The following is a 12,209-nucleotide window of genomic DNA, read 5'->3' on the forward strand; positions in this document are numbered from 1 at the left end:
TTGGGGGTTCCTACCTCTTATATTGTTTAACTGAGGCATTTAGACATTTAGACATTTTATTTGTAGTGCTTAGTAAGGGTTGCTGTGTCTTCATACCTGGGCTCACTGGAACTTAGTCTTCTGGCTATAATTCTTGAATGCCTCTTTCTGGTTGTTCACCAGGATCTCACCCTTTATTTTTGGTGTATTGCATACTCCTGGCTGTGGTGTGGCCAGAAATCATGGCAATAGTTAACACAGGACCACTAACTGCCAGAAATTGAGATCAGTCCATGTAAGGACACCAGGAATTGAACTCACAGCCTTATGTTGACTTGCAAAGCAAGTGCCCTAAGAACAAAGCTATAATTTTTTTATGACTAAAACCCAAGTACAAACATATTTATAATCATGGTGTTTAAATAAAGATAGTATTTAAAAAAATATAAAAGACATGAAGCTATAGCACAGGCACGAATTCTCAGTTGATCTATAGAAAGTAGAATCCCTGTTGAAACAACTTTATTTTCTTTTTTATTTCACCAGAATTTCTCCTGATGAAATAAGTTGGAAATACATATTAATAAAAACCAAATTATGATTTTGACAAATGAAGAGTGAAAGGAGAGTATCAAAGGGAATAGAGTGAGGAAATAAATTAGAAGAAGAGAAATGAAGCAAAGCTGGGCTGGAGCAGGTGAAAATCACAAGAAAACACTTTTAGAGAAGTTCTGAGGGACAAATAATCAGGACTTTGTAACTGATTAAAAAGGAGGGTAAATAGAAAAGAAAGGCAGCTCAGTGCTGATCATGCATTAGATTGGAGAAGGAAATATTGGCTTTATTTTTAATATGTAAGAAGTTACCGGGACTTTCTGAGGGGACATCTGAAGCAGGGAGCTGAAGGCACAGAGTTGAAATTTAGGAAAGAGTCTGGACAGAATGTAGGGTTTGAAGGCTACATGAGACTGAAAGATGAAATGGTTGGAGGCATGAAATAGATTCATTTGCCAAGGTAAACAAACAAAAAAAAAAAAAAAAAAAAAAAAAAAAAGTAAAAAGAGAATAGAGCTGAAAACTGAAGAATATAAGAACCTGGAGTTGTGCCTATCAGAGTTAAATTATTGTGCCAAAGGAAGATAAAGAGGAATCCCAAATATCAAACTTCCTTTCCCTTGGAAGAGGCCCTTTGAATGACTCTGCACATGGCCACCTTGAGCGAAATCTTGAATAAGTTTATTAGAATTTGTAGAATAAAGATGGATGATCAATCGAGCTCCTGTTTCTGTCCTTAATACCCTTGACTTCAGCAGTTCTTTTCACATTTATGTGGCATAAAGTCCTTAATTATTGCATTACTGAATATTAACTTTTAATTATGAAAACCAAATTGGATTTCATTTCGATCCAGTGTTTTAAAAATATTTTTAATTTTTAATTATTTTTAGGTGTTTTTTTTTCTTTTTTTTTTTTTTTTTTTTTGCCAGATCCGGCAGCCCTCAAAAATCACTTCTGGAAAAAAAAATTACTCCTGGCAGTCTCAGAGGACCATATGGGATGCCAGAGTTTGCCACATGCAAGGCAAGCACCCTATCGGCTCTGCTATCACTCCAGCCCCTCTTCCCAGTCTTTTTTAAATTTTATTTATTTGTTTGTTTGTTTGGTCACACCTGGCAGCGTTCAGAGGTCACTCCTGGCTCTACGCTCAGAAATCACTCCTGGTAGGCTCAGGGGACCATATGGGATGCCGAGATTTGAACCACCATCCTTCTGTATGCAAGGCAAATGCACTACCTCCATGCTATCTCTCCTGCCCCTATTTTATTTATATTTTAATTACAATTTTTTTTTGTTTTTTGAGCCACACCCAGAGGTGCTCAGTTGCTACTTCTGACTCTGTGATCAAAAATTGCTCCTGGCAGACTCAGGGACCATATGGGATTCTGGGAATTAAACCAGGTTGGTCCTGGGTTGGCAGTGTGTAATGCTCTACCAGCAGTGCTATCACTCTGCCCCACCGCACCCCACTATGAGTCTTTTTATTTTTTAAGTTTGGTGTCTCTAAGGCTTGAGTGAAAACAAGGAGAATTGATCAAAAGAATCCTAGTTCTTTCCTAAAACACAAGATAACCATGAGGGAGAGATAAATACATCATATACTAGTCCCAGTTTCTTCACCTCTCAAATTGACTAAAATACCACATTATAATATTTTATGGAGTCTAACAATTTTGTGAACATGAAAAATCATTATATATTTTGGACTACACCTGACTGTGTTCAGGGATCACTCCTGGCCAGGACTCACGAAACTAATTAATACAGTGTCAGAAACTCAAGCTAGGGCTTAACTGTGTGCAAGGCAAGAGCATAAACTACCATATTTTTCGAACCATAAGACACACTTTTTTTCTCCCAAATAATGGGGGGAAATGTCTGTGTGTCTTATGGAGCAAATGCCACTTGGAGCTGAAAACTAGGAGAGTACTTGAAACTTAAACTCTCTCCATTTAGACACATACCCTGCTCATGAATTGGGAAGATTAACAAATTAAAATGTTGATACTCCCCAAGCACTGTACAGATTTAATGCAATCCCTCTAAGAATACCATGACATTCTTAAAAGAAGTGGATCAAACATTACTGAAATTCATTTGGAACAATAAACACCTGCGAATAGCTAGAGCAACCCTTGCGAAAAGGAATGTGGGGGGGGGGCATTACTTTCCCCATCTTTAAATTGTATTACAATACTATAGTCATTAAAACAGCATGGTTTTGGAATAAAAACAGATCCTCAGATCAGTGAAATAGACTTGAGTATTCAGAGAATGCTTCCCAGATGTACAATCAATTAATCTTTGATAAAGGGATAAGAAATGCAAAATAGAGCAAGAAAAGCCTCTTCAACAAATGGTGTTGGCATAACTGGTCATCCACTTGCAAATAAACGAACTCAGGTTTCAGGCCTGAAATCATAAGGTATATAGAACAACACATAGAAAAAACACTCCATGACATTGAGACTAAAAAGGCATCGTTAAGGAGGAAACAGCACTCTCCAAACAAGTGGAAGCAGAGATAAACAGATGGGATATAATAAGCTGAGAAGTTTCTGCACCTCAAAGGAAATAGTCCTTAGGATACAAAACCTACCCACAGAATGGTAGAAACTATTCACCCAATACCCATCAGACAAGGGGGCTAATATCTAAGATATACAAGTTACTGACTTAACTAGAAAAAAACCTCAAACTACACTAAAAAATGGGGAGAAAAAATGAACACTTTATCAAAGAAGAAATACAAATGGCCAAAAGGCACATGAAAAAATGTTCCACATCACTAATCATCAGGGAGATGCAAATCAAAACAACGAGGTACCATCTCAGGCTACAGAGACTGGCACACATCAAAGAACAAGAACAATCAGTGTTGGTGGGGACATGGGGAGAAAGGAACTCTCATTCATTGCTGGTGAGAATGCCGTCTAGTCCAGCCTTTATGGAAAACAATATGGAGATTCCTCAAAAAACTGGAACTTGAGCTCCCACATGATACTATACCACTCCTAGGGATATACCCTAGGAACACAAAAACACAATACAAAAATCCCTTCCTTATACCTATATTCATTGCAGCACTATTTACAATAGCCAGACTCTGGAAACAACCAAGATGCTCTTCAACAGATGAATGGCTAAAGAAACTGTGGTACATATACACAATGGAATATTATGCAGCCATCAGGAGAGACAAAATCATAAAATTTTCCTATACATGAATATACATGGAAACTGTTATGCTTAGTGAAATAAACCAGAGGGTGAGAGACACAGAATAATCTCACTGATTTATGGATTTTAATAAAAATAAAAGACATTATGGTTATGATGCCCAAAGATGAGGGTCAGAAGGATTGGCTCACGATACGAAGCTCATCACAAAGAGTGATGAGTGCAGTTAGAAAAATAACTATACTAACAACTACCATGACAATGTTAATGAGTGAGAGAAGTAGAATGCCTGTCTTGAATACAGGCATGATGTGAGGGAGTAGGGAGATTAGGGGCATTGATGGTGGAAATGTTGCACTGGTGAAGGGAAGTGTTCTTTGCATGATTGAAATCAGAACCTAACTACAATCATGGTTGTAATCACAGTGTTTAAAGACATTATAAAAATATAAACTCTCTCCATTTATTAATGACAGTCATAATGATATATTATTTTTTGGTTGTTGTTTATACCCAGCAGCAATCAGGGGTTACTCTTGGCTCTGTGCTCAGAAGTAGCCCCTGGCAGACTCGGGTACATATGAGATGCTGGGATTTGAACATAAAAAAAATGTCTGTCCTGGATTGGCTGCATGCAAGACAGTCTTACCACTGAGCTCACTGGCCCCTCGTAATGATTCTTTTTGTTTTGTTTTGTTTTGTTTTTTTTTGGTTTTTGGGTCACACCCAGCAGCGCTCAGGGGTTATTCCTGGCTCCATGCTCAGAAATCGCCCCTGGCAGGCACAGGGGACCATATGGGATGCCGGAATTCGAACCACCGTCCTTCTGCATGAAAGGCAAACGCCTTACCTCCATGCTATCTCTCCGGCCCTTCGTAATGATTCTTTTGTTTGTTTGTTTGTTTGTTTTTGTTTTTGGGCCACACCCAGCGGTGCTCAGGGGTTACTCCTGGATATCTGCTCAGAAATAGCTCCTGGCAGGCACAGGGGACCATATGGGATACTGGGATTCAAACCAACCACCTTTGGTCCTGGGTCAGCTGCTTGCAAGGCAAACACCACTGTGCTATCTCTCTGGACGCCTCGTAATGACTCTTAATGTCACTTTGAGTGCTGTTCACTTAACATGGTTGAAATATTATTCTGTTATAGTTTATTAAATATTTTATTATACCATTTGCTTTAGAATAATTTTTCTTGTTTTCCTCATTTAAAAACTATGTGCGTCTTATGTCAGGTGCATCTTATAGAGTGAAAAATATAGTGATTGCAATCTTTCTGGACACTCCCAACACACACAAATTAATCTTCTTGATGAAAAATAATGTCAGTGTCAATAGTCTACAAGCATACTATTTTTTAAAATCCCAATCTAGTTCTTTACATACAAAAATAAGACATTTAAATTGTTATCACGGGGTCCTCAAACGGCTTCAAGGTGGAATTTTGCACTCTCTTTCATCATTTCATGCAACTCTTATAGGTCATTTCTAAGGTCAGAGAAGATAATGTCCTCTATAAAAACAGAAGTGCCTTTAATAAGCATAGATGTTCCTGCTGATAAGCATAACCAACAATCTTAATGCCAAGTTATTCTCTTTGATCCAGAGTCAAAGTGCTGCTTCTTATCTAAGTCCAAACAATTCATCTATGTCTACTGGCATTAAATTGTTCAGCTTCATCTATAGCCATTTAACACCCTTAAAATCCTCTTTTACAGTAAATCTTAGTCTAAGGCCAGCAAAGTATTACTTTTTTTTCTCCTCTCTTAGAGCTTGTACTATATGTACACATTTCCAGAGCAAATATTCTATGTAAACTCCAGCTGTTACTAAGGGCTTAGTAAACAAAGCAGTCAGGGCTGGTTAATATAGCTTAGTGACAAAAAAAATTGAAAAATAACTATCCTCATCAAACATCAAAATCCTATGTGAATGGAAAAACTTTAATGTATTATATTTGTCAAGCTGTTGTTTTCAATTTTTAGAGGGACACATATTTACCTATGAAAGCTAAAAGTTTTGTTTGTTTGGGGGCCAAACCAGCAGTACTTAGGGCTGGCTGCTAGCTCTGTTCTCAGGGATCACTCCTGATGAAATCAAGGGAGCAGAGGTGGTACTGAAGATCAAATGCAGATCAGAAACATGAGAGGCAAATCAGTACTTAGTGCTGCACTATCTATCTCTTTAGCCCTAAAGTTAAACACTTCAATTCCCTTCCTGAATTAAGATGGAATGTTTTAAAATTGAAAGTTTTTCTAAACTTTAACAATCTAGCCTCAAGGGGGCTGTTACTCTGGCAGGCCAGGGGGTGAAGGGTGGTGGAATAGGATGCACTCTGAGGGAGGTTGACACTGATGGTGGGAAGGGCCCTGGCTCACTGTATATCTAAAATTCAACTATGAAGGACTCAGTAGATCACAATTGTTTCAATAAAATGAAATTTTAAAAAATTGAATCTTTTTATGTTATGGTATAAATTGTGGTCCCAATTTGGAAATTGGGGCAGGGACTATTACTTATTCAGAGTACTTGCATGTGGGAGGTCTCAGCTTTGCTCTCTGGCACCATTTATTCACACAAGCATAGGCTGACAATTTAACTCCTTGTACTATAAAATGTAACTATTTGGAGACAGAACCTTGAAAAAGATATTGGGGTAAAATAGGTCATGAGTGGTTCCTAATTCAATAGGGTTGTAAGAAGAAGAGATTGAAACCACTACTGTTATTACATTGCCTTCATCCATGTTCCTAGCTTCTTCTAAGAATTGATTCTTCTTCGAAGAATTACTTGACTGCAAATTAGAAAGTTATATTTTTCTTGCATATATAGTTATGATTCAGAAATATGAAGAAAATTTTGTTTCTTTAATTTTGTTTAATAGTTATCAAGGTATTAAATATTATAGGAAATAAGTTTTTAATTTAATGTAATGTAATTAATTTTTTATTTGGTTTTGGTTTTTGGGCCACACCCAGTGACGCTCAGGGGTTACTCCTGGATCTGCACTCAGAAATTGCTCCTGGCTTGGGGGACTATATGGGATGTCGGGGATTGAACCGCCGCCCGTCCTGGGTCAGTGTGTGCAAGGCAAAGGCCCTACCACTGCACTATCACTCCAGTCTTATTGCTGTGCTATTGCTCTGGTCCATATTTTATATTTCTGTCATTTTTCCCTAGTTTATTATTTTTATGTTCCAAGGTCCCATCCAGAAAACCAATCTGCATGCTGTCATCAAATCTTTTGAGATTCTCTTGTCTGTGATAATTCCCAAATTCTTGCTTTGTGGTATTTTGGTAAATCTGAGGCATATTGGTCAAGATATTTGGGGGAATTGCAACAGCTCGTAGTGCTCAGGTGCAAAATCACACCAATCTTCCTTCTCTCCAAGCCCAGGTGAAAGAGTATAAAGCAAGGTAGCACATAAAATAATCCAAACCAGGTTGAGGGTGAAACAGTGTAGTCTGGCAGTCTTCTACCTCATATGGAAACTTCCCCTCCCGCCCCCTCCCCTCCCCGCTCCCTCCACCCCCGACCCTGCTGTCTGCCAGAACTGCCGTTTTTATTGAGGACAGGGACCACCCTGGGTGGGGCAGAAAACCCACCCAAGTTTACAAATAAGACAATCTCTGCTTTGAGGTAAATCCAAGTTGCAAACAAACATACAAAGAAACCAGGGCTAATCTTTGTTTTGGGTAAAATAAGGTGTAACCCAACACTCAGGATCACTCCTGGAAGCTTAAGGAACCAGGATGTGTGGAGGATAGAACCTAGGTCTGTTATATGCAAGGTGAGTGACTTAACCACTGTATTATCACTGGTCCCATGGTCAAGATTTTTAAAGATTTATCATTGTCCAATTCTTTTTAGGCACTGTGATTTACAGCACTTCAAGTTACTGAAATCTGGGCATTCAGTCCAAGACCTAAAGAACTCAAGATTTTAAGATCCACATTGAGAATTAAGAACCTGGCCCCATTCCAGAGCTTTTCTTCCTAGCCTGGGGACTGCTGGGAGGCCCCCAGCCGTCCTTGTCTTTTTCCCCTGACTCCAGGCCTTCCCTGGGTGCCAGCCCAGATGGCCAGAAGTGAGTTCAGGTGGACTCTTAGTGGTCCTCAGGCTTCCCCCCTCCCTCCGTATCCAGGGGGGAGGTGCATGGGGAGGAGGGCAAGCAGACATCTGGCTTCCGGTTTCCTCTTTGATTCGGGAGACCAGCTCTTGCCAGGTATAGGGTTTGGGGAAGCCCCATACCAGAGCTTTTCTCCCTAGCCTGAGGAGTGCTGGGAGGCTTGGCAAGCCCCCAGCCATCCTTGTCTTTTTCCCCTGACTCCAGGCCTTCCCTGGATGCCAGCTCAGATGGCCAGAAGTGGGTTCAGGTGGACTCTTAGTGGTCCTCAGGGTCCCCCCTCCCTCTGTACTCCAGTGGGGAGGTGCATGGGGAGGAGGGCAGGCAGACATCTGGCTTCCGGTTTCCTCTTTGATTCTGGAGACCAGCTCTTGCCAGGTATGGGGTTTGGGGAGGCCCCATACCAGAACCTTCTCCCTAGCCTGGGGAGTGCTGGGAGGCGTGGCAGGCCCCCAGCCGTCCTTGTCTTTTCCCCCTGACTCCAGGCCTTCCCTGGGTGCCAGCCCAGATGGCCAGAAGTGGGTCCAGGTAGACTTTTAGTGGTCCTCAGGCTTCCCCCCTCCCTCCGTACTCCAGGAGGGAGGTGCATGGGGAGGAGGGCAGACAGACATCTGGCTTCTGGTTTCCTCTTTGATTCAGGAGACCAGCTCTTGCCAGGTATAGGGTTTGGGGAAGCCCCATACCAGAGCTTTACTCCCTAGCCTGGGGAGTGCTGGGAGGCTTGGCAGGCCCCCAGCCATCCTTGTCTTTTTCCCCTGACTCTAGGCCTTCCCTGGGTGCCAGCTCAGATGGCCAGAAGTGGGTTCAGGTGGACTCTTAGTGGTCCTCAGGTTCCCCCCTCCCTCCATACTCCAGGGAGGAGGAGCATGGGGAGGAGGGCGGGCAGACATCTGGCTTCCGATTTCGTCCTTGATTCTGGAGACCAGCTCTTGCCAGGTATAGGGTTTTTCTCCCCTGGACTTCAGTCTTTCCCTGGGCACCAGTCTAGGTGGACTCTATAGGGGTCAACAGGCTTTCCCCCTATCTCTCCCTACACTAATGGGAATGCGCTCTGGGAGGAGGGCAGGTTGTTTTAGCACTGGTTTATATTGGAGCAGTCAGTGGAAATTTTTCTCTTTTTTTATATTGATATTATTGTGTGCATATATTCTATATATCCATAATATCCATCTTGTATTGGGACCTTGATTCTGCCCTACAAACCTCATTTCTAATATTTTACTGCCTCAGTCCCAACCCTTACTTCCCTCATCCTCCCATGTAGGTGCAGCTAATGACATGAAGAATGGTAAGTGCAGTTAGAGAAATAACTACACTGAAAACTATCATAATGATAGTGAATGAGTGAGGGAAAAAGAAAGGCTGTCTTGAGTACAGGTGTGGGTGGGGTGGGAAGTAGGTAGATCTGGGAAATTGGTGGTGGGAATCCTGCACTGGTGAAGGGGGGTGTTCTTTACATGACTGTAATCATACAAGTACAATTATATTTGTAATCACGGTGTTTAAATAAAGATAATTAAAAAAAAGAGAATTAAGAACCTGGTGGAACACAATAAAATCTTCTACTTATTGGAGGTGTTTTAGCCTATTGTATGTCTTTATTTTAGGCATTATTGAGTAGAAAATGTAGTTGCACACTTCCTCTCAGTGCATCTAAAATAGCAGCCTCAGTAACAAAAATTATTTTGAGATATTCCTCTTTTCTTACTTTGCATTTCAGCTACTTATGAACTCATTTCTGCAGGATTGTGGGGCTCTAGGAGGGCAGAACTGATGCTGCTTTCATCTTTTCATGTAAAAGAACCAGGCTCATAAAATGTCCAATACCTATTTGAATGAATGCATGATTATCTCTAAAATATTCTAATGTTCATCCAACTGCTTATTTATCAAGTACATGATCAGGGCAGACCTTGTGACATGCAACTGTCATCAAGGGACCCTAAGGAAAAAAGTTTTGAGTTAAAGTGCATAGTGGCAGTGGTATGTTAACAATATGTGGAATACTAAAAGGAACATACTGAGAATCAAACTATTATAGTATAAAAGCATCTATTTTTTCTCTGTTGGTAAACTAGATATTCTTTTTATTTTTTTATTTTTTTTATTTTTGGGTCACAACCGGCAGTGCTCAGGGTTTACTCCTGGCTGTCTGCTCAGAAATAGCTCCTGGCAGGCATGGGGGACCATATGGGACGCCGGGATTTGAACCAACCAACTGCTTGCAAGGCAAACGCCACTGTGCTATCTCTCTGGGCCCCAAACTAGATATTCTTCAATTTAATTCACTACTATCAAAAAGATCATGTGTTCAACTTGTACATTTTTTAAGTTCAATTGTCTAAATATTAAAAACAAATAAAAACCAACCTAGGGGGCCGGAGAGATAGCATGAAGGTAGGGCATTTGCCTTGCATGCAGAAGGACAATGGTTCAAATCCTGACATCCCAGATGGTCCCCCATGCCTGCCAGGAGTGATTTCTGAGTGTAGAGCCAGGAGTAACCCCTGAGTACTGCCGGGTGTGACCCAAAAACAAACAAACAAACAAAAAAAACCCTAAAAAACCCAAATAAACAACTTAAACTTTGTTGATTTAAAATCCCTTAGAAAAAATTTTTTTTGGTTTTTGGGTCACACCCGGCAGTGCTCAGGGGTTACTCCTGGTTCCATGCTCAGAAATTGCTTCTGATGTTTTGTTTTTTTTGGGGGGAGCACACCCATCAGCACTCAGGGGTTACTCCTGGCTCTGCACTCAGAAATCTCTCCCAACAGGCTTGGGGGACCATACAGGATGCCAGGGATCAAACCCAGGTCCGTCCAGGGTTGGCCACATGCAAGGCAAATGTTCTACAGCTGTGCTATCTCTCCAGCCCAAAGAAAATCTTTTTCTAATGATATCAAGGTTAAGGCATTACTCTACTGTCCTTGAGGTTTTGTTGTTTGTTGTTTTGGATTTTGGGTCACACCATGTGGTGCACAGGGGTTACTCCTGGCTCTGCACTCAGAAATCGCTCCTGGCAGACTCGGAGGACCATATGGGATGCCGGATTCGAACTACCATCTGTCCTGGATCAACTGCTTGCAAGGTAAACATACTATCACTGTGCTATCTCTCTGGCTCCCCTATGGTTTTGCTTTGGTTTTTTTTGTTGTTTTGGTTTTTTTTTTTTTTTTTTTTCATTTGCTTGGGGGCCACAACTGCGGGTGATTGGAATTACTTCTGGCTCTGCACTCAAAAGTTACTCCTGTCAGGCTCAGGAGACCATATAGGATGCCAGGGATCAAACCTGGGTTGGCTGCATGCAAGGCAAATATCCTACCTACTACCTACCTATCCCCCTGTCCTTAAGTTTTTACCATTCATTTTGCAATGATGCCAAGACCACCAAGACTGAACTTTACTTGGTCCTTAGAACAATTTATTTTCATCATGTATTGCAAATATTTTTATACCTGCTTCTTGATGGCAGGAACCACATATAACAATAGAATGTTAGAAACAGGAAGAATGTCCCTCCAATTTGATCCTACTACAACCTGCTCAGGTTAAAAACAAACAAACAAAACAAAACAAACAAAACCAAGTCTCTTGTTGCTCAGAACACACGGAGTTTGGGAAAGCCAATACAACAAGATAGCAAGAGCTATCCAGACAAGGGCAGTCTTGACCTGTTTTATGTATGTAATATGTAATTTTGTTTCTTCTGTTTCATGGCCTCTCTCTGCCTCTTTCTCTCTCTCTGTCTCTCTCAATACTCAGAAAAGCTTCATGTGTTACTTCTGGACTGTGCTGTGCCTCCCACACTTTCCCAGCAGCTTTAAGGCAAGTAAGCTCCATCCTGTCATAGATGTAGTCAGCACACACGGCCCCATCACAGCCCTGCCAGTACGCCTTCTTCATTTTCAACAGTTACTTAAGAACTTCAGATCTCAAGGCGCCAGCTTCTTGAAGTCAAAATGGCACGTAGTACATGCGGATCCAGGGCCTCCTCATACAAATGTAAACAGTTCTGTGAGCAGGGGTTCTCAGAACAGCCTAGATTTGTTAGAGGCTGTATTAAGGAGTGCCTGGGACATTAAGTGAAACACAAACCCATCCTGCACACCTCTAGACACCATCCCCAGAGAGTATGAAGCATGTGTAAGCCCCCAAGACAAACACAGCCTCTCTCTTGAACTGGTCCCTATAAAATGACATGAAGAGAGATATTTTCCAGGGCCAGAGCAGTGGCAGGGCATTTGTCTTGCACGCGGCTTTCCTAGGACTCGGACAGAGTTCGGATACCCCGGCGTCTCATATGGTCCTCCAAGCCAGGAGCAATGTTCTGAGTGCATAGCCAGGAGTAACCCCTGAGAGTCAC

The 12,209-nt window shown here is 41.4% G+C and overlaps 1 protein-coding gene across 1 annotated transcript in view; it reads right to left on the reverse strand.

Annotated features, from left to right (window-relative positions):
- Positions 1-771: 771 nt before the first annotated feature.
- The window catches only part of LOC126009125 (basic immunoglobulin-like variable motif-containing protein), a 47,880-nt gene continuing 36,442 nt past the window's right edge, over positions 772-12,209 (reverse strand). The window contains 1 exon segment of the mRNA XM_049773496.1: positions 772-783. Coding sequence (XP_049629453.1) covers positions 778-783 — 6 coding nt within the window. The 3' untranslated portion in view covers positions 772-777.

This window comes from Suncus etruscus, chromosome 5, assembly GCF_024139225.1.
Source record: "Suncus etruscus isolate mSunEtr1 chromosome 5, mSunEtr1.pri.cur, whole genome shotgun sequence".
NCBI lineage: Eukaryota > Metazoa > Chordata > Mammalia > Eulipotyphla > Soricidae > Suncus > Suncus etruscus.